This window comes from Lithobates pipiens, unplaced genomic scaffold (genome assembly GCF_037356315.1).
Source record: "Lithobates pipiens isolate NorthernLeopardFrog02 unplaced genomic scaffold, aLitPip1_a1.2 Scaffold_1, whole genome shotgun sequence".
Lineage (NCBI taxonomy): Eukaryota > Metazoa > Chordata > Amphibia > Anura > Ranidae > Lithobates > Lithobates pipiens.
The window spans coordinates 120,124,028-120,150,938 of NW_027507685.1; the positions used below are offsets into that span (position 1 = coordinate 120,124,028).

General features: G+C 41.5%; 1 protein-coding gene across 3 annotated transcripts in view; it reads right to left on the reverse strand.

Annotated features, from left to right (window-relative positions):
- Positions 1–26,911, reverse strand: part of LRSAM1 (leucine rich repeat and sterile alpha motif containing 1) — a 144,836-nt gene that overhangs the window by 92,373 nt on the left and 25,552 nt on the right. For all 3 annotated transcript variants that reach the window (XM_077475170.1, XM_077475161.1, XM_077475157.1), the window contains exons 4-7: positions 19,317–19,361; positions 7,961–8,038; positions 3,561–3,629; positions 2,718–2,802 (exon numbers count right to left, since the gene is read on the reverse strand). In XM_077475170.1, coding sequence (XP_077331296.1) covers positions 2,718–2,802; positions 3,561–3,629; positions 7,961–8,038; positions 19,317–19,361 — 277 coding nt within the window. The remainder of the gene's footprint in view (positions 1–2,717; positions 2,803–3,560; positions 3,630–7,960; positions 8,039–19,316; positions 19,362–26,911) is intronic.

Sequence of the window (26,911 nt, forward strand, 5' to 3'; positions counted from 1 at the left end):
GGGGTCTTTATCAGAAACTTTTAAATATTTCCACACTGCAAACATGGTCCACCTTTGCTGGTAGCGCAGAATAATAGCATAGAATGATCTATAGTGGGAGTGAAATCTAAGGTGGAAAAGAAAAAAAAGGACGAAATCAATTTAAAAGCTAAACCCCAGGAGGCAGCTTTAAAAAATAACAAACTATCACTTTTTTTTTTTTTTAAACGCTGCAGCTCTTGCCATGCAAGGTAGTTAATAATATGTCTGCACTGCAGTACATCTGAATGGTGCCAAAAAGATAATATAATTGTTAATTGCACTGATTAAATTTCATTGCAAATGGAATGGATTGCTTGCATGCAAATTGCAATTGCATGCTATATTTAATTTTTTGGAGCTATTCTGCAGTATAATATACTATAACTTCATGCGCTTGTTGTTGTCATTGCATTTGTCAGCGTAGTATTAACCAAGTTATACATGATTTGTTGAAACATGACAGTACACAATAAAATATATAATATATAGTTATTAAATATAATATATTATATTGCGTACTGTCATGTTTTAAAAAATCATGTGCTTGCTGTCATGTCAGTGTGCTATACTATACCAAAATGACAAATTCAGTGACAACAAGGGCATACATTTTATAGTATACTAGTACTACAGAATAAATAGAATGCCATTCTATTTCAAATCAGTTTGGCTACGTCAGTCTGGCTACGTCAGATGTACTGTAGTGCAGACATATTTAATACCATACTGCATGGCACAAAAGGCACAAAGGGGTAAGTAATACATGTTGTTTGACTGCTATGACAGTTTCAGTAGTATAGTAAAATAAATTAGCTGGATTGTTTGGCAGTTTAAGTCAAAAAGGCAATGCATTGCTCACCGGCGAATAGTAGTAATGGTAGCCATCCAGGAGGGACAGTGCCCACTCTTGTACTTCAGTATGCTATGTGCAGCCCTCCTGGGTCCCAGCAGCGTCTCTCGGGTCCCAGCAGCGTCTCACAAGCACGAGGAGCGTCCGCAGGGAAGGTGCCAGCGCCTCAGCAGGGAACGTGCAGCAGAGCAGCAGAGTGCGGCGTCTTATCTGCGAGGAACGTGCAAGCCGCCCACAGAACGAGTGATGTCATCCGAAGTTTCTCCCACAGCTACTGCACATGCGCGATTTTCGGCAAGAATTCTCTTTCGGCAAAATGCCGAAAAGGCCATTTTCGGCCGATATGTTTCGGCGGCCGAAATTTCGGTGCATACCTAGTTATTAGAACTTAATTTAGAAATAAAAAGTCTACACATCCCTGTATAAATGCCATGTATTTGTGATTAAAAAAAAAATCAGACCAAGTTAAATTACTTCTGAGTTTTTTCCACCTTTAACGTGACCTATTATTTATGCAATTCAATTAAAAACAAACTGAAATAGTTGTTTAATTAAAAATAAAATAAGGTGGTTGCATAGGTGTACACATCCTCTTATGATTAGGGATGTGGCTGTATTCATAATTAACCTGATTTGTTAAACTAATGTTAAATAGTAGTCAGTACACACTCGCCATCAGTGAAAAAGACTGAGAGTAAGTCAATATAGTTCAGCTGTTCTGGTAGGATTTCCCTGGCATTTACACAGTTGCCTCTTACAACAAAATCCCTGGTCTGCAAAGAGCTTACACAGCACCAATGGGATCTCATTCTTGGAAGGAATCAGGCTGAAAGTACAAAATATTTCTAAGACATTAGCTATACCATGGGACACAGTGAAGACCATCATCAACAAGTGGAGAAAATATGGCACAACAGTGACGTTACCAAGTAAAGGACATTCCTCCAAAAATAATAAATAAAAAAACAACAAGAAAATAGGTCTGAGATGCTCCCAAGAGGCCTAAAGCAACTACATGTGACAATCTCCCTAATTCTTCATATGTCTGGGCTGTGGGTATAATGGCGGAAGCCCTTTCTTACTAAGAAAAACATCCAAGCCCGGTACATTTTGCAAAAACCTACATCGAGTCTGCCAAAAGTATGTGGAAAAATGTGTCATGATCTGATAAGAACAAGCTTGATCTTTTTGGCAATAACGCCAAAAAGTATGTTTGGCACAAAACCATCACCAACAAAAAAAAATTTACCAATTGCACAGTGAAGCATGGTGGTGGCAGCATTATGTTTTAGTGCTATTTTGCTTCAGCTGGATCTGGGATTTTAGTCAAGGTGGAGGGCCTTATGGACAGTTCCAAATATCAGTACATTTTGTCACAAAACCCTCAGGCCTCTGCTAAAAAGCTGAAGATGAAGAGGAATTCCACCTTTCAGCATTACCAAAACACTAAGCGTACCTCCAAATCAACAAAAGAATGGTTTCTTCAGAGGAAGATCAAAGTTTTGAAATGGCCAAGTCAGAGCCCAGACCTGAATCCAAATTGAAAATCTCTGGGTTGACCTGAAGAGGGCCGCGCTGTGCAGGGGGAAATTCCTTAACAATCTGACAGATTTTTAGCACAGTGTGGGAAACGCACATAGATTGTGTATTTCCCTCACTGCATTCTAGTGTGATCTGGGGCCGAGTCTAAAAAGGTGCAGCTTGCTAGAATGACAATCAAAACAATCCAGGAGTGATTCTGCATATTCCAACTTCATGTCAAGGTTTGTATCATGGACAGTTTTTCACAAACCTGAAGCTATGTACTTATCATAACACCTATTCAAGGTTCTAAAAAAAAACTTGCCTTTCACATTGAGGGTTTGAAGCTGGACGAGGTCCCCAATGGAGTCAGGGAGTGTCCTTAAGGCATTTCGTTCTACGTTCAGCACCTGCAAATAAAAGGACATGGACATGAACAATGGCTTTCCAAACACAAGGCTAAAGCCCTGTACACACGGGCAAAATGTCAGGAGACACCTGCCAGTGCAAAAAATACTGGCTGACTTTCTGCCCATGTGTATGTCGATCTGGCTGGCTTCTGATGGACGTGCATGCTGGAAAACCAGCAGCCGACTGACTCCGAAACAGTGTTCTCAGCCAAAGGCAGAGATCGCTGATCGGAGTCTTTTGGTGGGGGGCCGTCCCCCTGTCAGAACACAACAGCTCAGCGGGGCAGATCGCTGGACTAACCTTGCATGGTTAGTACAGAGGCTCCTGACTGAAGCCGGCAGGTTTTTTTTTTTGTGCAACCCTCAGGGGTTGCACAAAAAAAAATACTGTAGTGTGTACCCAGCTTAAGAAGTCAAAGGATACAATCAGTAAGCTGATTATCAATGTGAAAGAAAGAAGTGCCTAAAGCAGCTAGAATTCTGACTTGCTGCCTTAAGTTACTGTATTGAGCATATCCTCACTGTAGCCAATGCCATTTGTTTTCTTTTTAACTCTTGCGGTACTTTACTGAATGTGCCTTTCATACTGCCTAGTTCATAAAAAAAACAGCATCTATTTTGATGCAGCATACAAACTTCTGTAAGGACAGCACTCCATATATTAAGCTAAACGCCACAGGGTAGATATATGTTACCCTGGTTGCCTCATATTTCATGGAGGCATGGCCCATTATTCAAACTTTTAGTGTCTGCTTTACCCGTAAAGATGTAAGCTGACCAATGTCAGCGGGAAGAGATGAAATCTGGTTGTCATGGAGGTCAAGAACCTAAAACGAAACAAACATAGTTTTTTCATTGAGTAAAACAAACTGGCAGGGACTTACATAATTTATCTAGTGCAAGCAAAATTAACAACCTTCTTGCGCACAAGATGGATGTTCCCACAATGGAGAACTTTAGTTCTTCAACAGCTTGAAGCTGGACAAGACTTTGCAGCCCCCTGAGGACTGAGAAAGCCAAACCCCCAAGACTTAATATGGATCCTCAAATACCATAGCATTGATCTGCAAAATGTTATCTTTCACCAGATGATGTTCTCCAATGTCACTCATAACTAAAACAGAACTGCCATGGCCATACCAACCTCATTGCAAGAGTCTCCCTTCTGTAATCTCTTTAGAGCACTTTCTCATTACTACTGTTTCGTTTAGGAGAATCACATGTATGCATGAATATATATATATAGCTTTATGTGTACAAGTCTGAAAACCAGAGTTTTTATCTCATGTGTAGTTTCATAAAATTGTGGCACACAATTAGTTTTAGTACCAAAGCCATAGCTTTTTTTTAATAGGGTAGGGTTTGTTAGTGGATTTTCTTTTACTTCTTGTCCTGGGGATGCAACAGGAAATGATAGAAAATTTCTCCAAAGTGAATGGGATTCACATGTTAGACAGTTGTAACAGGTTTCTCCACTGAAAATTTTCCCTCACTTCTTGGTCTGAAGAATCCTCAATTTTCTTTATTTCTCTTCACATTCCGTTATCGTCAATGTTTATTAGGACCAATAAAGGGTTGAATCTCCCCAGTGGGGAGTCAGGGGGTGTTAAATAACGTGACAAATGGTCTAACATTTCACCATCTTATCCAAAAACTAAGAAAAAAAGATTTCCTTTACATACCATTGAACCTAGCCTGTCAGCCAAAACTTACACTAAACACAGGAATAGAAGCGGAGATGACAGTATGTGCTACACAAAAAAAAACAAATCTGTTTGAAAATGTGTCACCTATAAATAATGCATTTAAGCCGAGTTCCAGTCATTTTTGTGTTAAAAGTCAGCAACTACAAAAAGTGTAGCTGTTCTCTTTTAATAAAGAAACACACAGTTACCTGTCCCACAATCCAGCAATGCGGTCGCCTCAGCCCTTAGTTTTCTCCCTCTCCTGTCTTTGAGCTGACAGCTGAAAGCTTCACAGCCAAGTGCGCACTGTGCATGCACCTTCTCAATGGTCAGGCAATGTTCTGGGACCTGTGACGTGTCCCAGAAGATTACAAGGAGGGAGGGGGAAAGGAGCTTCCGCTCAAGTCGCTTAGGCGGCCCGAGGGGAATTGGGAGCTAGGTACGTGCCAAGACTAGGAGCAACCAACCCCCCCCCCCCCCCCCCCAAACGGATGACATGCCAAATGTGGCATGTCAGGGGGTTAGGAGTCCTTAGATCGGAACTTTGACTTTTGGAATCTACACCAAAAAATGCATCCCAATTAAATTACTTGCCTTTATTGCATGTCCTTAACTACTTGCCGACCGCCGCACGACGATGTACGTCGACAGAATGGCACGGGCAGGCATATGGGCGTACATGTACGTCCCTGCCTTCCCGCGGGTGGGGGGCCCCCCCCGGTGCCAGCGGCGGTCGGTATCCGTGCAGGAGCGATCCGGGATGAGGGGGCGGCCATTCATTCATGGCCACCCCCTCGCGATCGCTCCCGACGAATGGGAGTGAAGCATTGCATCACTTCCTCTCCTGTAATGTAAACACAGGAGAGGAAGTGATGTAATCTCTCCTCCGTGTCTGTATTTTTCGTTCCGGCACCGAGGAGAGAGGATCGGTGAGTTGCACCAACACGACACTTCACAGTAGAACATGCCAGGCACACTCACACCCCCCCCTATACCCCCCGATCACCCCCCCAATTACCCCTGCCCCCCCCCCCAGTCACAGTGACACCAATTGCATTTTTTTTTTTTTTGCATTGGTGTCATTTGTGACTGTAATAACTGTTAGGGCAGTTAGGGTTAGCCCCCTTTAGTTCTAATGTACCCCCCTAACCCCCCCCAATAAAGGTTTAACCCCGTGATCACCCCCCGTCGCCAGTGTCACTAAGGCTGGGTTCACATTGCAGCGGTTTATGAGAACGGATGTGATTCGCACCACACTGCAGTGCAAATCACATCCGATCTCTGTGCGATTCGAGTTCAGCCATTCGCCGCACCCGCCGCAAATTCGCACGGGACCCTTTTTTTTGGTCCGCAGCAGAATCGGATCGCATGGGTGTTCACACCATGCGATCCGAGTTTGCAGATCGCACTGCGATATGCGAACTGATCTGGGGGTGTCATTAACATTTCACTGACACTCCCAGCAGTTCGCATAGGGCAGTGTGAACTGCCGCCGGGAGGCATGCGATGCGGGAACCCGCCGCGGATTCGTGGCGTTCCCGCATCACTCCAGTGTGAACCCAGCCTAATAAGCGATCATTTTTCTGATCGCTGTATTAGTGTCACAGGTGACGCTAGTTAGGCAGGTAGGTATTTAGGTTCACCGCAGCTTTTTATAGCGCCAGGGACCCCCATATACTACCGCATAAAGCCCCCTGATTGCCCCCTAGTTAACCCTTTCACCAGTGATCACCATATAACTGTTACAGGTGACGCTGGTTGGTTAGTTATTTTTTTATAGTTTCAGGGCACCCGCCATTTATTACCTAGTCTCACTAGTGTACCCCTAAATTTAGGGGTGTCTACTTTCCAAAATGGGGTCATTTGGGGGGGGGGGGGGTTTGTGCCATCTTGGCATTTTATGGCCTTTAAAACTGTAACGCCCTTAGAAAGCCTGAAGGCGGTGCTTGGTTTTCGGGCTCCCAAAAAGTCCCACATATGTGGTATCCCCGTACTCAGGAGAAGCAGCAGAATTTATTTTGGGGTGTCATTTCACATATGCCCATGGCATGCGTGAGCAATATATCATTTAGTGACAACTTTGTGAAAAAAAAAAAAAAAAAAAGTTTGTAATTTTCCCGCAACTTGTGGCAAAATATAAAATATTCCATGGACTCAACATGCCTCTCAGCAAATAGCTTGGGGTGTCTACTTTCTAAAATGGGGTCATTTGTGGGGGTTTTGTGACATCTTTGCATTTTATGGCCTTCAAAACTAATAGGTAGTGAGAAGTGAAATCAAAAATTTACGCCCTTAGAAAGCCTGAAGGCGGTGCTTGGTTTTCGGGGCCCTGTACGCGGCTAGGCTCCCAAAAAGTACCACATATGTGGTATCCCCGTACTCAGGAGAAGCAGCAGAATTTATTTTGGAGTGTCATTTCACATATGCCCATAGCATGTGTGAGCAATATATCATTTAGTGACAACTTTGTGTAAAAAAAAAAAAAATGTTTTTTTGTCATTATTCAATCGCTTGAGGCAAAAAAATAAAATATTCAATGGGCTCAACATGCCACTTATCAATTTCCTTAGGGGGTCTACTTTCCAAAATGGGGTCATTTGGGGGGGTTTTGTACTGCCCTGCCATTTTAGCACCTCAAGAAATGAGATAGGCAGTCGTAAACTAAAAGCTGCGTAAATTCCAGAAAACGTACCTTAGTTTGTAGATGTGACAACTTTTGCGCAAACCAATAAATATACAGTTATTGACTTTTTTTTTTACCAAAGACATGTGGCTGAATACATTTTTCTAATAACAAAAAGTAGAAAATATATTTTTTTTTCAAAATTTGCGGTCTTTTTACGTTTATATCGCAAAAAATAAAAATCGCAGAGGCAATCAAATACCATCAAAAGAAAGCTCTATTTGTGGGAAGAAAAGGACACAAATTTTGTTTGGGTACAACATTGCATGACCGCGCAATTACCAGTTAAAGCAGCGCAGTGCCAAATTGTAAAAAGACCTCTGGTCATTGACCAGCAAAATGGTCCGGTCTGAAAGTGGTTAAAGCGGAGTTCCACCCAAAAGTGGAACTTCCGCTTATTTGTCTCCTCTCCCCCTCTGGTGGAACAATTGGCACCTTTCGTGGGGGAGGGGGGATAGGATACCTGTCTTTGACAGGTATCCTTTTACCACTTCCGGGAAACCACAGATATTGACATAACGGCTCGGCTCCCTTCTCTTCCCCCTGTTACCAGGCCAGTAGGAATGAGGAGCAGAGCTTCTTTAATATTCCTAATATTAAAAGCCAGCAGCTGCAGTATGTGTGGCTGCTGGTTTTAACTTTTTGCAGCGGTGGGCGGACCTCCGCTTTAATTTATGTATTCTGTAAGGTCTGACATAACCAAAGTGAACTTCATGAACGACTGACCTCCCACCTCTGAGGATCTGCACAACATCACACACACAAAACACTGTACTGAATACACACTTACCTTAAGGGTTGCCAGATCAAGAAGTTGGCATGCCTTGGGCACTAAATGAGTTAAGAAGTTGCTGTGAAGAATCAAAACCTGTGACAATAAATGAGATTAGACTTTAAATTACATAACTGTACTGTTCACCATATACAGCATCTCACAAAAGTGAGTACACCCCTCACATTTTTATAAATATTTTATTCTATCTTTTATTGTGACAACACTGAAGAAATTACACTTTGCTACAATGTAAAGTAGTGAGTGTACAGCTTGTGTAACAGTGTAAATTTGCCATCCCTCAACACACAGCCATTAATGTCTAAACCTGGCAACAAAAGTGAAAAGCGGTTTGTCCCCTATGTGATGAAAAAAAATAAAGAAAAAAAAAATTATATATTTTTTTTTTTGCAAAAACATAAAGTTACACCCAAGCACATAAAATTTCCCCCCCAACCCCTACATATACACACGCACAAACGTAACTGCCAGCGTCGGGGGTCCTACACATGAAACCATCGATTGCGATAAACGTTACATATCGCCGCATACGCCCGAGTGAGAGCAATCATTCTAACAGGGGGCTTTTGAAGAAAATATAGAAATATAGAAAATATAGGGTACTGAAGTTTGTCACCATTTCATGGGTGCACATAAATTTAAGGTTTGGCATGTTGGGTATCTATTTACTCAGTCTAACCTCATCTTATATTTTACCAAAAATGTGGGTAATTTATTGTGTTTGTTTGCCATAAAATTCATGTTAGTATGTTTTTTACAGAAATTTTGCGTTTACTAGACTTTTGCAGTAATATCGTGTGACATAAAAAAAAAAAAAAAAATCGCAACTACCACTATTTTATTCTCTAGGGTGTCTGCTTTCAGAAAATATATAATGTGTGTGGGTTTTGTGTAATTCTCAGGCCTAAAATTATTTAAACGTGTGCAAAAATCGCAAAAACGTCTCTGGCAGCAAAAGTGTTAAAATGTTTACGAGTCTTTTATCAAAGCAGTACTAAATCACACCTACAAACTCATTAAATTAATTGGGCTCCAAATTACTGACTCCAATTAGCTTTCAATGAAGTAATTAATCTATTTGTTCTCCAGCACTGTGAATGTTTAATGGGTGTGCAATAAAACTGCTTGTAATCACATTGCATTTGTCGACCGTTGTGGCTTAGATGAGGATCAGATCACATTTTATGGCAAAAATATTGCAGAACATTAGCTAACGCCATGGGGTTCACATACGTTTTTATATTCCAGTAATCCATATCTTTAGTCTGCTTGTCTTCAGCAAACGGTTTGCGTGCTTTCTGGTGCATCATCTTTATAAGAGGCTTCCTTCTGGGACGACAGCCATGTAGACCAATTTGATGCAGTGTGCGGGATATGGTCTGAGCACTGACAGGCTGACTCCTCATCCCTTCAACCTCTGCAGCAATGCTGGCAGCTCTTATACGTCTACTTCCCAAAGACAACCTCTTTTCTAAATGGAACATGTCCCATTAAACCGCTGTAATATCTTGGCCACCGAGCTGCAGCTCTGTTTCAGGGTCTTGGCAATCTTCTTATAGCCTAGACCATCTTTATGTGTGTATATATGTATATGTATAGTGAAGCAGCTCTAATTATTATCTTTATGTATAGTGAAAATTCTTTTTTTTAGATCCTCAGAGAGTTCTTTGCTATGAGGTGCCATATTGAACTTCCAGTGACCAGTATGAGAGAGTGAGAGCGATAACACCAAATTGAACATGCCTGCTCCCCATTCACACCTGAGACCTTGTAACACACGATACCAGGGAGGGAAAATGGCTAATTGGGCCCAATTTGGACATTTTCACTTAGGGGTGTACTTACTTTTGTTGCCAGCAATTTAGACATTAATGGCTTTGTGTCGAGTTATTTTGAGGGGACAGCAAATTTACACTGTTATACAAGCTGTACACTCATTACTTTATATTGTAGCAAAGTGTAATTTCTTCAGTGTTGTCACATGAAAAGATATAAATATATATATTGTGAATAAAATAAAAAAATTAGAATTATATATATATATATATATATATATATATATATATATATATATATATATATATAAAGGATAACTCCAGTAAATAATACTATTCTATATAAGGACAGAGTAATCCTCATGGCTATTTTCCCTGATGAAGTCACGTGGTGTCAGGGCTGGCTTAGCCCTTCCTCCTCTGGGCTGGCCGCTCAGCTGTCGGCTAATTGCCAGCTCTCATCTCTTTCCACAGTTACCAGCTGTTCCCGATGATGCTCGTCTCACCTGCCTATTTAAAGCCTTCCAGCTCACTCTTTCCTTTGCCTTCGCGTTAGTCACATCACAAGGAACCATCTCCTGCTGTTTGTTTCAAGACTGGCTTGCTGACATCCCTCCTGGCTTCTTATCCTGCTTGCAGTTGCTCTCCTTGGATCCCTGACTTCTGGCCTGGCTGATTACCCGATCTGGTTTATGAACTTTGGACTGTCTGACTACCCGATCTGGCTACTGTACTCTGGCTATGCTTGACTACGCTTTTTTCTATTTACCTTTTTTATTAAGAAACAAGTTTGATTTGATTGTACTTTTGTCTCAGTCTGTTTGATGGTTTCTGACACGTGGTGAGTGAGGCAACGTGTAGGGCGGTGTCTGTAGGAGTGAGGACCGGAAGTGATGTCATAACAGGAAGAATGGTACCCCCATTAATGCTTGTTGTTTTGTTAAGAATATAAGCAGTATTTTAAAAGTGTAATAAAGCTATTTTTTATATTTATTACCCATATTGGGCCGTCCTCTTTGTCCCCACATGGTTTATAAGCATCCAAAAGTGCGTGGGCAAACCGCTCTTAAAAAGGGACCACAACCCCCATTACAGAAAAGGAACAGTGGATAAGAGTACCCTAGTGAGTTGGAAGCCATATTACAGATACACCAGGGATCCGGCAATGAAACTCTGGTGCATTTATAATTTTTTTTAACAAAGATGCCTGCAAAGCATTGCACTTGCGATGAGTAGATCATGCGTGCAAGGTCAGGCTTCTGCAGACATTTGGCACAGCTGACTGCCCTTACCTCCCATAGGGGCACACAGCTACTGAAGAGCAGGAAGAATCAATGAACTATGAGGTCACTCAGCAGCACCCTTTCAGTTTCTTAAAGCAGAGCTCCATCCAAAAGTGGATGCTCTGCTTGTTTGCCCCCTCCCCCCTCCACTGACACATCTGGAACTTTTTTTTTAGGGGGGGGGGGGGGAGCGGTTACCTATTTGACAGGTTTCCACTCCCACTTCCTGGCAAGATCGCCGCACAGCGCTCTATATAATTTTCGGCCCCTCCTCCCCCCCCCCCCCCCCCCCACACTGCCTTCTGGGACAGCGGGACTATTCAGAAAGTGCAGTGTGACTAGCGCAGTAGGAAACAGGCTGTGAAGCCACAAGGCTTCCCGTTTCCCTTACTACAGATGCCGGCACCTGCACCCGAAGCCAAAATGACGAATCAGCTAAGGGTGCTGACATCATGGGATCTCTGGACAGGTAAGTGTACTTATATTAAAAGCCAGCAGCTACAGTATTTACAGTATTTGTAGCTGCTGACTTAAAAAAAAAAAAAAAATTAAAGACTGGAACTCCTCTTTAAGAACTACAAGCCATCTGCGGTGGTGGCAGATAGTAGTTGTTCATTCACAGAACTCTGAATAAATGGCTTGGCATCCGCCTCAGTCTTAAATTGTGACAGTGGATCCAAGGAGAGGTTCCCGTCTGCTGTCACAGTGGGGGATCAGGGGAATTTGGGGGGAGGGACTGCTGCACTAGTAGCATGTTTCATGTTACACCCTGAATACGGATATAACATTTTTTTTTTTTTTTTTTTTAACAGGTATGTTTTTATTTATCACCATTGAGGAAAAAAAAAATCATTGGTACAATACAACAGTGCATCGTACAATACAACATAACATAGTGTTCAGTGTACAATCGGTCTATCAGACATTACATATCAACCGGTGTAGTTCAAAAAGCAGAGGAGAGGAATTTGAGTAAAAGGAAAAAAGGAGGATGAGAGAGAGGGGGGGGAGGGGGAAGGGGAGGGGGAAGGGGAGAGGGGGGGGAGAGAACAGAAGCCAGGCTCCCGGAAGCAGCTCATAGGAAAAGGTAGACCACAACAATACAATATTCGTCCCCCAGTAACCATACTTAATCAGATAGATGCAAGAGAATAGCGCCGACCCCATAACCAACCACCCTCAGAGTGTACCATCTATACTCCCACCCAGCATCCCCAGATCTTGTCGAATTTGGACAGGCATTTCCGACTCATATACGTCAGTTTGTATAGTGGAAGAGCGGAGTCAATCAACCCTTTCCACTGAGAAATCTCAGGGGGGTCAGCCTTCTTCCAATTAAGGAGAATGGTCTTCCTGGCATAAAATGCCGCATAAAATACAAACAGTTGTTTATGTGTACCCACCGCCACTCCGTCACACACCCCCAAAAGCAGGACCACAGGGTCCATCCCCACCGAGAGACCCCCTACCGAGTTCAGAACCCCCACCACCTCCCTCCAGAAGGTCTGAATAGCTGGGCATTCCCACACTACATGCATAAATGTCCCAACCGCTGTGTCACATTTCGGACATCTATCAGAGCACAATGGGTATATTCTCGAGAGTCTCTGTGGAGTGTAGTAGGCCCTATGAAGAAACTTCAGTTGAATGTACCTATCTCGTGCAGAGATCATCAGGGGGATATAATTCTGGATCCCCTCCTGCCAGTCCTCCCCTCTCAGAGACGGGATATCAGGCCTCCACTTGCAAAAAAGCGCAGACTCCTCCACGGGTTCCGAAGTGGAGAGCCTGAGGTACAGGGATGAGAGGATACGATCCGCGTATTTGGAAATTAGAAACTTCTCAATCTGGTGTGAGCAGATAGAGATTGGGGTAGGGAATTGGGCCCGTGTCGCATGGCGCAGCTGCAGGTATCGAAAAAACATTTTATTCGGTAGCCCGAAATCCGCCTTGAGGGTGTCAAAATTGAGGAGGACCCCCCTAGGCATAACATGTTGTACGGTCGTAATGCCATATTTGGCCCACAGTGCAGGATCTGGGATAGAGTTGAAGTGTTGCAACTGCGGATTGCCCCACAACGGCGTATGAGGTGAGACCTCAAGAGGGCCGTTAAGTTTCCTCGACACCTGCATCCACACACGCACCGTCGTTGCCATGGTTGACGTGACTGTTGGGTGGGCTTTAGGGCCCCTGAATACCAGATTACTAAGTGCAGCATAGGACCCCAGAATGGCCGCCTCTAGGTTGACCGACGGATTGGACCGCGATTGCACAAACCACCACCGCACCGTCACCAACACCGCCGACGGATATAACATTTAACATGTTACTAAAGGTGAACTTATCCTTTAAGAAGAGAACATTATGGAAAATCTATCCAGGTGGTACACAGAGTGCAACAATACCCCTTTATAGTAGAAGTCTGCAGTCTGTATCCTTGTGACATATCCCTTCACTTCCATTAAGGACAAGAAGTGGTAAGAAAAATAGCCAGTGGAAGCGCAGATTGCACAATAAAACACCTTTTTAGCAAAATGGGAAAGGGTAGGAACCTATGGCAAGTTTTATTGCAGTCTGTATCACTATTCGGGAGATTCAGCCTCACTCTTGTTAGAAAAAGAAAGTGTCAAGTTATTACTACTGTCCATATAAGTCTTCCTGTCCCAGTAACAAACTCTCCTTTCATTCCTTATTGTGCTTTGACAGACACAGAAGGTGACATCTCCCCCAACAGTGTTAAGGACAGAAAAAAATAATATCTTGGCAGAAATATTTACGCTTCCAAAAAGTTTGGGCTGGAGTTGGCCTTTAAATCTGCTGTGGTTTACTGTTCTGCCATAAGTGTTCTATTATACTATACTTCTCTTTGTCAATTTTTTTCTTAAATAAAGCCACCTGGAAAGATAAAGGTAGTAATAATTTATTGGCAAACAATGATTTCATGGGATCAAAGAGGATGATCACGCTGCGAGTGAGTGAGCTGGAGTTTATGGGAAGTTGAAAGGACAACTTTCATCAAACTAAAAGCTTAGCTGAACAAATCTGGCAGCTATGTTTTTATAAAGACACAATAAATTACAATTGTTTGTGTGTTATAGCTTAAGCACATTGTGTATGTCTATTGTTGTGACTTGGACTGAGGATCAGATCACATTTTATGACAAATTACTGCAGAAAAAACAAGCTTTTTTTCCCCCCAAGGGGTTCATATACTTTCTTTTTCCACTGTACCAAAACATTCACAACATAATGCAGCTGCTCCAGTGATCCTCCAACCAGCACCGCTGCTTGTCAGAATGCCCAAACATTGCCTGAATTTTATTATATGTAGGTGCTGTTTGGGCCAAAATTTTCTGCTCAACTCATTTGATTGTTCCTTCGAATGACATTGAATGGAGTGGTGCCGACATTGAATTTTGGTCTGTTCATTAGGAACACGCTGAAATTTGCTCAGTTTATGGGCTGGTTAACCACTTGAGGTCCAGGAAGATTTTAGCCCCTTCGTGACAGAGCATTTTTTGCTATTTTAGCAGGCAATTCATGCAAAACTATACCTGCATAAAATTTATACATTTTTTTTATACAAATAGAGCTTTTTTGCTGGCATTTGATCACCACTGGGTTTTTTATTTCTATAAAATAAAAAAAGTTTCTATTTTGTTATAAAACATATTGGACTCTATTTTTTCTTTTTTTTTATCAAATTTCTTCATAAATTTAGGCCAAAATGTATTTTGCTGCATGTCTTTGGTTAGATCCCAAGATATAGCTGATTGAATTTTTATGCAAAACTTGACTTTTGCTGTATAAAAGCAATCATACAATGAGTCACTGTCAAGATGTGCATATAATTCCAGCTGCCTTTAACTCTGGATTTACCAATCATTTCGATGTGCAGTTGTTCCCAAAGGAAATCTCAAGGTCATTCTGAATTGTTTAGATTTGTGACATGTTTACATTAAAAGGATAAAAGCTTTTTTCATGCAGTGTGCAGATTCTACCCCCCTACCACCATCTCCCTCCGTAGAAGCTTTGCAAGGGTTTTGCAAACCCAATACAAGTCTATGGGAATGCAAAACCCACTTGATCAAATGCAGGTCAGAAGGAGGTCAACTGCAAGTTAAATGCATCTGTCAGAAATTCTGAAGGATCTCAGAAGCATCTCAAACTGACATCAAACTGATGCCATCTACACGTGTCCAGAGGCCATCCACACAAATACTGTATGTAGATATGTTTATTTAATTACAATGACAATTTGGGGTCTATTTATAAGAATAAAAAAAAAATCTGTATGGCTGTCTCAAGCCTTTACTCGAATGTCACAAATGTTCCCAAACTTTTCCTTATGTTTTTTTTCCTAAGATCATCAGCTTCATATAGCGACCACAATGCAGGATTCTCCTGATTTAAATATTTCAGGAAAATACCGCATTATGGCCACTAAGGAAATAAAAACTTGTAAGAAATAAACATTTTAGGCAAAATAAAAAAAAAAGGTATTATTTGCGACATTCACACAGCAAAATTGTAGAAGTAGATCTCTAAGCTCTAGCTCACATTGCTGAAGGCAGTTTATGCTCCCAGTGCTGCAGTGTGTGCTAAAAACTGGAAATCACTATATAGCATAAGTGTCCTAGATGCAGTCGCTGAGATGGAGACATGGACAGCCATTATTCTTTAGCGTCTTCAAATGCATCCCCCAGATCGGTCTCTCTCAACCAGGTGCTGCCTGAGTTCATGAGGGGAAATGTGCATAATTGATAAAAATGGCCAAAATCTCAACAAACTGGCCAGGGGATCAACAGGGCTGTTGCTTTTTTTTTTCCCCCCAAGTTGTTGTTATGAAAGGTCCACAGTACTGACTGGTTTTTGTTTGGAACATAAAAAGGACATTGAGTGGTCCAGTCACCAGCGTCCTAGCAACCAATGACATCACTGGCTCCCAGGCAGTAGGCAGGTGGCCCGCATTGTGTACATGGTTGCCCCTCACCGTGTCCAGATAACAAGTGTGGCTGTAAGCCTCAGTCTGGTTAAAGTGACAGAATTCAGCAGAATTGGATAATGCACAGATACAATGGCAATATTTGACAATGTATTCTTACATTATTTATCCTAATTTCTTTAAGTAGAATGGACTGGTTGCTATATAGTATAGTGATGTTTACTATGTAAAATGTTACACAACACAGTCTTTTACAATATTAGAGTTTGCTCTAGTTCAAGGGTTGGCAACCCCTGGTACATGTGCCTGGGCTGGAACGCAACTGTATTGACTGCTCCCATCCTGGACTGTCAATTACAAAGTTTGACCCACCCTCCTCCCAGTGAAACCACGCCAGTGGCTTAGGAAGTCTGTAAACCTGGCAGAAAGCCCACACACCATTACACAGCAGTACCCTCATCCTTATTCTCATTGTTTTGTATAGTGCCAAGGTACACTGTGTGGCACTGACCTGTGGTCTGAAGTTTAAGGATTTGAGGATTATTTTTGTCATAAATGTATGGACTGGAGCTTATCTGAAGTTTAAAGATTGGGGCTGATTATTAGGAGATTGTAAGTGTATGGTTTAGGGCTTATCTGAGGTCTAAAGTGCCAGTCTGAAGTGCGCACATGCATGCATTGGGGCCGGTGTGAAATTTATGTATGCATTCGTGCTGGTCTGAAGTGCATGTATGCATTGGGGCCGGTGTGAGATCTAAAGGTAAAGGATTTAGGGTTGATGAGGTCTGAAGGAGAAGAAATTGGGTCTGATCTAAAGGCTGTGAGCAAGTTAGCTCTGCAAATACTGCAATTAACATTAATGTGCTGTCTCATCCAGGATCCCACAAAGCAATATACAGGGCATATGCCTACATTAAATGTTACTTTCACTCTTCCATGATTGGACTACGCAGCAGGTGTATACAACCCCTGCATTTCTGAAAGTACAGACATTGTGGCAGATCTGAGGTCCAAAGGAGCAGAAATTTGGGCTGATCTGAGGACTGAAGCTGCAAGGTTTGGAGTTGCTCTGAGGCTTAAAGGAGCCTAAATTGGTGGTAATCTGAAATTATGCAGGAACAGAAATTGTGCTGGTCTGAAGCAGCAGAAATCCGAAGCAGATGATCTAGTTGTGTGCTAGATGCACATTTACTGAGCGTGACCTTGGCACTCCCATACAGATAATCTCTGAGCCTTCATGTGTCAGACCAAGAAAACAAGAGGTGTCTTGTGGAAGCTTCAGTACTTGATCTGTGAATTCTGTTGCTGCACTAGTTATAACGTTGTAACTATCATAGGAACGCCGCTGACCAACCAGATGTTCTAATCTGTCCCAATAGTGATGATGAAGAGGAAGAGTGGGGAATTCAACTCCCCAGACCACGGAACCAGCTGCGGGGTGCTGACAGCTCGAAAACCCCTGGAGGAATGTGAATCGGGGAGGGGGGTTTGATGAAAGTGTCTGGTGTTAGTTCACCTTTACGTTTTTTTCTTTCGTATTTTTTTTTTCTTTTGAAGACACATGCCTACAACTCATCTGTCAACAATATAAATTTTTTTTGTTTGAAAAGTCAACAAAATGCTAGGCCCACAAGCAGTAAAAGAAATTGCAATGGTTCCATTGTCTGACTGTACAATTGGAAGGTGAATCAATGATATGCCTGCAGATATTGAACATTTGTTGTTGAGAAAAAAAAATAAAAAATCAGCTCTACTGGGAATTTTTTCTTAAAAATTAATTATTTAATTAATTAATCAGCTCTTGGTAAATGTTCTATTTGTAGAATTAGGGCATATCAGAACATTTTTTTTTATTTTGAAAACCAATATCTAACAAAACACATGGAGAGGTGATTTATCATGTCACAATGGAGTATCTTAAATGGGGTATTAAGTTGGAAGAACAAAATCAGTATCAGCACTTTTGCATCCGTTGTGCTGATGTGTAGTATCAAGGATTTCCTCAGTAGTGTTGGGGCTCAGGGCTGTTTGGGATCATAGTCACAACCGACCTGAGCAATCCCACCAGGAAGCCGACACTGCACACCGACAATCATAGACAGTGAGGCATTTCCCAGTCTACACAGCTACAGACCAGGAAATGCCTCACTGCCTATGATTGGCGAAGTGCAGTATTGGCTTCCTGGCAGGATTGCTCAGGTTGGTTGGAACTACGATTCCTAACACACCTGAGCCCAACACCATTCATCAGTATGGATAAAGCACAAAACTTGAACATTTGAAACTCACACTGCTTCCTTCACAGGGAGGAACTATCTGCAAAGATGCTGGCAAAATAACTGTTATGCACTGTACACACGACCGTTTTTTCCATCGGAAAAACATAGAACATGTTCTCTAAGTCCATCTGAATTTTCAATGGAAAAAGTCTGATGGGGCATACACACGGTCGGAATATATGATGAAAAGCTCCCATCTGACTTTTTCTGTCTGAAATTCCGACCGTGTGTACGCGGCATCAGATGTACTGGACAGAGGGATGGGCTTTGTTAATTTTATCAAGGCATTAAAACCTGTTTCTAATTCTGTGTGCAAAAATTGGAGCAGATCATAGCTTGTTTCTACACATGACTGCACGCTAGCTTTCACTAGGGAAGGTTTGGACAGAATATATGTCTGCAGGCAACAGTCAAGCATGGTGGAGGTTTCTTGCAAGTTTGGGCCTGCAAATTGAGATTTTGTCAGGATGAACAGTGTCCTCAATGCTGATAAATACAGACAGATGCTTATCAACCATGCTATACCATCAGGAAGGTGTGTGAATGGCCCCAAAATGTATTCTGCAACAGGACAACAACTCCAAACATAAAGCCAATGTCGTTAAGAACTATCTATCTTCGGAGTAAAGAAGAACAAGGAGTCCTGGAAGTGATCAACATCAAGTCTGTCTGGGACTACATGAAGAGACAGAAGAATTTAAGGCAACCTACATCCACAGAAGATCTGTGGTTAGCTCTCCAAAATGTTCAAAACAACCTATCTGCCCAGTTCCTTTTAAAAAAAAATGTGTGCAAGTGTACCTAGAATTAAATAATTGATTGCTGTTTTGAAGGCAAAGGCTGGCCACACCAAATATTGATTTATTTTTATCAATTAATAAAATGGAAAGTAAATGAACTATTAATGCTTCTAATTTGAAAAGCATTCTTAATTTACACCTGCCTAAAATGTTTGCACAGTAATTATAGTTGTTTTGAAGATGGGAGGTGAGATGAAAGTCTGGAAGATGAATGTAATAAAAACTTTTTGTGTAACACACATATTGGCCAGGCATATGTTCCAACACTAACCTTCTTCTGAAGGACTCGGCACATAGAGAAGACAGCATCAGGGATCTGGAAAGAGACAACAGAAGTTAAGTGTTGCCTAAACTGTATTACTGTTTAACCACTTGACCACCTGACACATAAACCCCCTTCCTAACCAGACCAATTTTCAGCTTTTGGTGCTCTCAAACTTTGAATGGCAATTACTCAGTCATGCAACACTTTACCTATATGAAATGTTTGTCCTTTTTTCACACAACTAGAGCTTTCTTTTGGTGGTATTTAATCACCGCAGTTTTTTTTTTTTTTTGCGCTATAAATAAAAAAAGACTGAAAATTTGGTTAAAAAAAACAATTCTTTGTTTCTGTTAAAATTTATTGCAGAGTATTGGCAGAGTATTGGTAGAGTATTGCAGATTATTGGCACTGAGCAGTGCTGTGGGCACTACAGATCCAGCCCACAGTGCTGCTGCAAACAATCTCTCCCCTCACACTGTACAGATCGGTACAGAGAGGGGAAGGAGGGAGGAACCTGCGTCATGACGCCGGTTTGTTTACAAGTGATCGATCCATCATTTGACGGAGCAATCACATGTTAAACAGCCACTACCAGTGGCCATTTACCATGATCCGTGATGCGCCGGGTCTTCTGGACCCAGTGGTCACAGATTTTTCCAGGGGTGGGTGGGAGCAAGATTCTGGGAGGACGTCCCATGGACGTTCTCCCAGAATAAGCCAACCGCACTGTAGCCATCTTTCGGCTATGGCCCGGTCTGCAAGTGGTTAAAGAAGAATAATGAAAAGAATGAAGAATTAGCGTTTATTTTCATTCACTGTTCTGGGACAAAGTACATGAAGTACTTTGTCCTATATTTCTAGATGCTTCCCAAGCCTGGCTCTGAGGTTGGACTGGCCCCTCTCCTTCTGCACATTTCCACTGCCCCCACTTGTCTGAAGAAAGTGCTCAGAACATTATGAAGCAGCTGTCTCCTCTCTAACTGTGCTATCCGATGGTCGAGGGGGGAAAGGGGGATTGGGGGGTGGGAAGTCTAGCCTAATAGCTATTCTTAGGAAGCATCTAGCAATGTGGAACAACTGAACTACATTCACTATGCCCCATGGGAGGACAGAACAGCAAAAGAACAAAAAAAAAAAGAGGGGAATATTGGAAAAAAAAAAAAAAAAAAAAAAAAAGAACCTTCCTTTAAAAACAAGGATCAAAATAAATTATAAAATATTGAAATTGTGTGCAATCAGGCATTTACAGAATCATGGGAGTCAAGCTTTTCTCCCAGACATTAGCTACGATAATCACTTGCTGCTAGGAAAGTAAAATAGGGGTCACTTGGTTACCGCAAATCATCACAAAACTGAAGTAAAAAAATCTACACAAAAAATGCCATTCCACTTTACAGTTATACATAAATTCTTCCCTAAAGCTAAACGGTTGTTATTCAAATAAAATCCTAATGGCAAGTGCCTGCTAGCTTTTTAGCAGCATAAAAATACACAAAAAAAAAATGTTATAATGTCACAAGAATTCTTTCTTAATGCTAAAACTGTTGTTGTTCAAAACAGTAGTGAAGTAGGAGTTGGAGGACAGAACCGCTGTCATTCGGAAGTCCCAGGACTGCTAACGGGACTTTCTAACAGAGGCTACAGTGCTTGATTGAAATGAAGACAGGAGACATCATGGGTCACTGGAAAGGTAATTATTATAACTCTTTTTTTGCAAGGATCTGCAATCAAGATTGTTTTGGGGCAATATTACTGTTGCACAATAAAGTATATTTTCCATATAACTGATAATACTATTACTTACCTGTATTTGCAGTGTTTTTCCCCCCGTGCCACTGGGACCTACAGAGTCCCACAGGAGTCCCCTCCACGTGGGCTCTCTCTCTGTACTAAAACTGCATGTGTACTGTCCAGAGTGCCGCACACACAGGCACTAGGACAAGGACAAAGAGTCTATGTCAACCACTGCTGTGGAAGAGGAGGAGAGGAGCAATTTTTGCTGTGTGTATTCCTCTCACACTACCTGTGTGTGTGCAGCACTCAGAATACAACACGTACAATTCTAGAACAGAGACTGTGCACATAGAGGGGACCCTTAAATCCCAATGGAACAGGAGAACTGGGAGGGTGTTTAAAAATATACCTAGAGAAGATTTTTTTTTTCTTTTTTTAAAAAGCAGCAATGCGAGTTAAACATAACCCTTCAGCAACAACATTTTTTTATTTTTTTTAACTCACCCCTTCTTCACTGTTGCTATGGCGTCTCTTGTTTTCTGCCTCTTCAGCTCTGCAGCGATTGATGTCATTTGTCGCACAGGCTCCTGAGAGATATGTGTGATTCTTTCCCTGGAGTCAGTAGGTAGCACCAAGGGCTCTCATCAACACAACGTGTGCTTACTGCGCATGCGCGAGAACAGGAGGCACATGCTGGTTATTCAGCAGCACCGTAAACACGGAAGTTTATCCTTGTGGGCTTTGCCTGCCCACAAGCAGGATGGGAATGCCCAAGCAGAAGGAATATAAGGTTCGTTTTTTAATTTAAAAAAAAAAAGAACAAAAGCAGCGCAATTTACCAGCCTATTGAATGCTAAATTTGCATGCTGAGATTGTAACAGATGGATTAAAAAAAAAAAAAAAAAAAAAAAAAATTTGATATATGTGGATGGAACTCTGCTTTAATGTCACTTTAAGCTCTAGAAATGTGATGTGCCCTACATGGGCTCACTTATCCCTAAAGCCATATATAAAAAGAGGACTTCTGTGCTACTATAAAAACTACAATAATTAAAAAATGTGTGGAAATGCTGCCAAATCAAAAGTGATCGGCAATCACAAAAAAACGAAAGAATATTATGTATAAATGTACAGCGCATAACCTCAGTGATCCGTCTACTGCACAAAATACACAGATATTACTTTACCATGTGTGCATCAAAAAACATTAATTCAAACGTGTTCAATAAATAAAGTACATCAAATGAATAAAGCGTATCCAATAGTCCAGTATATAAAGTGCACTCCTGCTGGTAGTAATACTAAAGTGCATCCAGTAAAGTGAATTCATATAGTGCACTCCGCTACAGGCAGAGATAAAGTGCTAATCAAATAAATATGTGCAAAATGCAAAGCTTATTAAAGTGCAAACAAATTCTGTGCCAAAAAATGGAAGATCCAAAATTTTGTGTCCTTTCACTCCCAATTCCAGTGGTGAGGGGTGCGCTGTGAATTCAATAAAGTGCTCTCAGTGCCCTTACCTCATAGGCGTGGGAAAAGCGCTCTAATAGATTACACCAATCTTGTCCCCACTTCCGTATATGTAGGTCAGTCAATTTGGCAATAACAGTTGGGTATGGGAGATGAATATCAGCTTAGACTCCATAATAGGATCCACATGTAAAATAATTGGGTCTCCAATAGTGCATTACCCAAATAACATAAATGTTATTTATAAAAATGGCTGCTTACATGTAAGTAGCTGAAAATCAGGCCAGACTCAAAGTACAACGGCGTTCCACGCCACTTCTTACGTTATTTCCGATCCGCAGCATCCATGTCCGGTCCGTCATAACGACTTCCGGCCCATGGTATTTACTTCCGGTTTTACGTCCTACGCGTTACGTCACGCCGCACAGCTCGTGACTTCATCAGGGAACCGGATTGGATGATACACACATCCATTTATATCCACTATACAGGAAGTGGTAAAAACGCCATTTTGTTGAAGATCAAGAGCGCAATCTCCGAAAATCAGTGATTGCTAAAAATATATATACAATATAAGCAATAGACTATACATTCCTTCAAATTGAGTATTGTGCCTCCCTTTCTGATTAAAAAACTTCATTAAGAAAATAATATTAAAAAAATATATTGAAAAATCATTAATAATCATTGCAAAAAAATTTTGAATGCATACACCACTCATGCTTAAATACTCAAGTGAAAGCAATAAGTCAAAAAGAATCACAATGGATATATAAAATGAAAACACTTGCACCTCATGGGTTGAATATTGATTTTGACGTAAATAGTTTTATCAGTGATTTTTAATTATTATTTATATAAACTTCATTTTTTTTCCGGTGTGCGTTACTGATCCACTTAGATTTTTACTAAAAAAAAATTTTATGGTGTGATACTTCCCATTTTTCATTTTGCTCTTCTATTAAAATACAATTTATGGGTATCGATATTAGCGTGCAATATACATTTAAAAAAAAAAAAAAAAATCAGTTCTTAAATTTTATATTAATCAATTTTGATTTATATACTGGTAGTCCATGAGATAGATGTAGTACCTCTATTACACCACAAGATGCCACTACTTCATTTATTTTGCTTGAGTATTTAAAGTGGCGTTTCCACAAAAATAAATAAAAAAGCTTAAAATTCATTAAAAAAAAATAAAAAAAATTATTGGAAAAAAAAAATATTTTACTCACCTCTAAATGCCTGTTGCTAGGGGGTCCCTCGTAGTCTGCCTCCTTCAGTGCCCGGGCACTGACATCACTTCCCCTCGGAGCCGCACAGTCATCTGGGACCTGTCACGTGACCCAGATGACTGTGCGGCGTATCATATAGGAAGCCACAGCCGGGTGCCCACAGTAAGAATGCCGGCGCCGCAAGCGAAGTGGGAAACGAGAGTGGGCTTCGTTCCCCCGCATTGCTGGACCCTGGGACAGGTAAGTGTCCGATTATTAAAAGTCAGCAGCTGCAGTATTTGTAGCTGCTGACTTTTACATTTTATTTTTATATTTTTTTTTTAGGGGGCACCCCACTTTAAGCATGAGTGGTGTATGCATTCTAAAAACTTTTGCAATGATTATTAATGATTTTTCAATATATTTTTTGAATATTATTTTCTTAATAAAGTTTTTTAATCAGAAAGGGAGGCACAATACTCAATTTGAAGAATATATAGTCTATTGCTTATATTGTATATATATTTTTAGCAATCACTGATTTTCGGAGATTGCGCTCTTTGTTCTTCAACAAAAAGGCGTTTTTACCACTTCCTGTATAGTGGATATAAATAGATGTCTGTATCATCCGATCCGGTTCCCTGATGAAGTCACGAGGTGTGCGGTGTGACGTAGCATGTAGGACGCAAAACTGGAAGTAAACACCACAAGCCGGAAGTCGCTACGACGGACTGGAAGTGGATGCCATGCACCGGAAATAACGCAAGAAGTGGCATGGAACACCGTTGTACTTTGAGTCTGGCCTGATTTTCAGCTACTTACATGTAAGCAGCCATTTTTATAAATAAAATTTATGTTATTTGGGTAATGCACTATTGGGGACCCAATTATTTTACATGTGGATCTTATTATGGAGTCTAAGCTGATATTCATCTCCCATACCTAACTGTTATTGCCGAATTTGGGTAGTTACGCTCACCCTTTGTGCTTTCAGCATTCGTTGATTTTATATTTGTTTTGCTAGCAAAATTGTTCATTTTTTTAAAGTTACGTCTACTTTTGTATGGCTCGGTGGAGTCATCTGTAGCGCTTAACATTATTCGGTTGAATAATAAATAAATTCTACGTGTTTAAACTTTATTACACGATCGGGTGCACTTGTTCATTTTTGTTTTTATGGTGACACGATATCCCGAGATTTTCGAAAGGACCGGAACGGACCTGGGAACTACGAAACACTCGAAGGTGTGGGCTGATTTTTGGCTTCCCACATCGAAAACTCTACACGGTCTGTGCAAATCGTTCAGTGAGGAGACTCGAATCGACTCGGTGACAGTGGAACGTCTGAGTGACTGGGTCGTTGTCCGGTTGTCCGCTTCGGATCGTTTGGGTATTCGCATTTGTGCATACTAATCGGTGATCTGGTAAGCCTCCATTTCTTATTTGATTTGTAGCTGTGAAGGGTCCACGTGGTCAAGCACTCTCTCCTGAACAAGCAGGATTAACTACATTTTTGTTCACTTAAATAGGACACTATTATATGCTTTTGAAAATTTCCTTTCACAGGTTTAAATGCACTGGACTTTTGGGTTACTGAAAGATGTTATTTCTGACAACTAACTAATTTTTTGTAAACACTTTGCATTGTCGTTTTTCACTTTATTTGGATACACTAACACTTAGGTCTTTTATGACAGTTTATTCATTTTTACTTTGTTATATGAAAATTCACTTAGTGGTAAGCGCTGCACTTCTATTCATTTTTTATCTTTTTATGCCCAGTATCTTGGTATGGTGTTCAGCTGCTGTTTTTTAATTACATTTTTTTACTAAGCGCAGATTTTTTATAATTTTTCTTATTGCCGAATTGACTGACCTACATATACGGAAGTGGGGACAAGATCGGTGTAATCTATTAGAGCGCTTTTCCCACGCCTATGAGGTAAGGGCACTGAGAGCACTTTATTGAATTCACAGCGCACCCCTCACCACTGGAATTGGGAGTGAAAGGACACAAAATTTTGAATCTTCCATTTTTTGGCACAGAATTTGTTTGCACTTTAACCACTTCAATGCCGGGCACTTAAACACCTTCCTGCCCAGACCAATTTTGAGCTTTCAGCGCTGTCGCACTTTGAATGACAATTGCGCGGTCATGCTACACTGTACCCAAATGAAATTTTTATCATTTTTTTTCCCACAAATAGAGCTTTCTTTTGGTGGTATTTGATCACCTCTACGGTTTTTATTTTTTGCGCTACAAATAAAAAAATACCGAAAATTTTGAAAAAAAAAAATGTTTTTTTTTGTTTCACTTTCAAAACTTAGTAAATAAGTACGTTTTCTCCTTCACTGATGGGCACTGATGGGGATACACTGATGGGCAATGATAAGGCGGCACTGATGGGCACCGATGAGGTGGCACCAATGAAGTGGCACTGATGAGGTGGCATTGATGGACACTGATATGTGGCACTGATAGGCGGCACTGATGGGCACTGATAGGCGGCACTGATGGGCGACACAGATGGGCACTGATAGGTGGCACAAATTGGCACTGATAGCTGGCATGGATGGGCATGGATAGGCGGCACAGGTGGGCATGGATGGGCACTGATAGGTGGCATGGATGGGCACTGATAGGTGACATGGACGGGCACTGATAGGTGACATGGACGGGCACTGATAGGCGGCACGGATGGGAACTGATAGGCGGCATTGTATTATAATATACTGTACTAATGGATGCCAATCAGTGCCAAACAATAATGCATGCCAATCAGTGATGCCCATTGTGGGCACTGATTGGCATCCATTATGGGCACTGATTGGCATCCATTGTGGCACTGACTGGAATCCCTGGTGGTCTAGGGTGGCATACCTTATCCTGGGCATCCCTGGTGGTCTGGTGGTGTCCCTGGTGGTCCAGTGTGGGCATCCTCGGGGGGGCTGTGCTGATAATCGATCAACACAGGCCCCCCCTGTCAGAGGAGCAGCCAATCGGCTCTCCTCTACTCGCGTCTGACAGATGCGAGTGAGGAAAAGCCAATCACCGGCTCTTCCTATTTACACTGTGATCAGCCGTGATTGGACACGGCTGATCACGTGGTAAAGAGTCTCCGTCAGAGACTCTTTACCGAGATCGTAGTTGCAGGGTGTCAGACTGACACCCCGCAACAA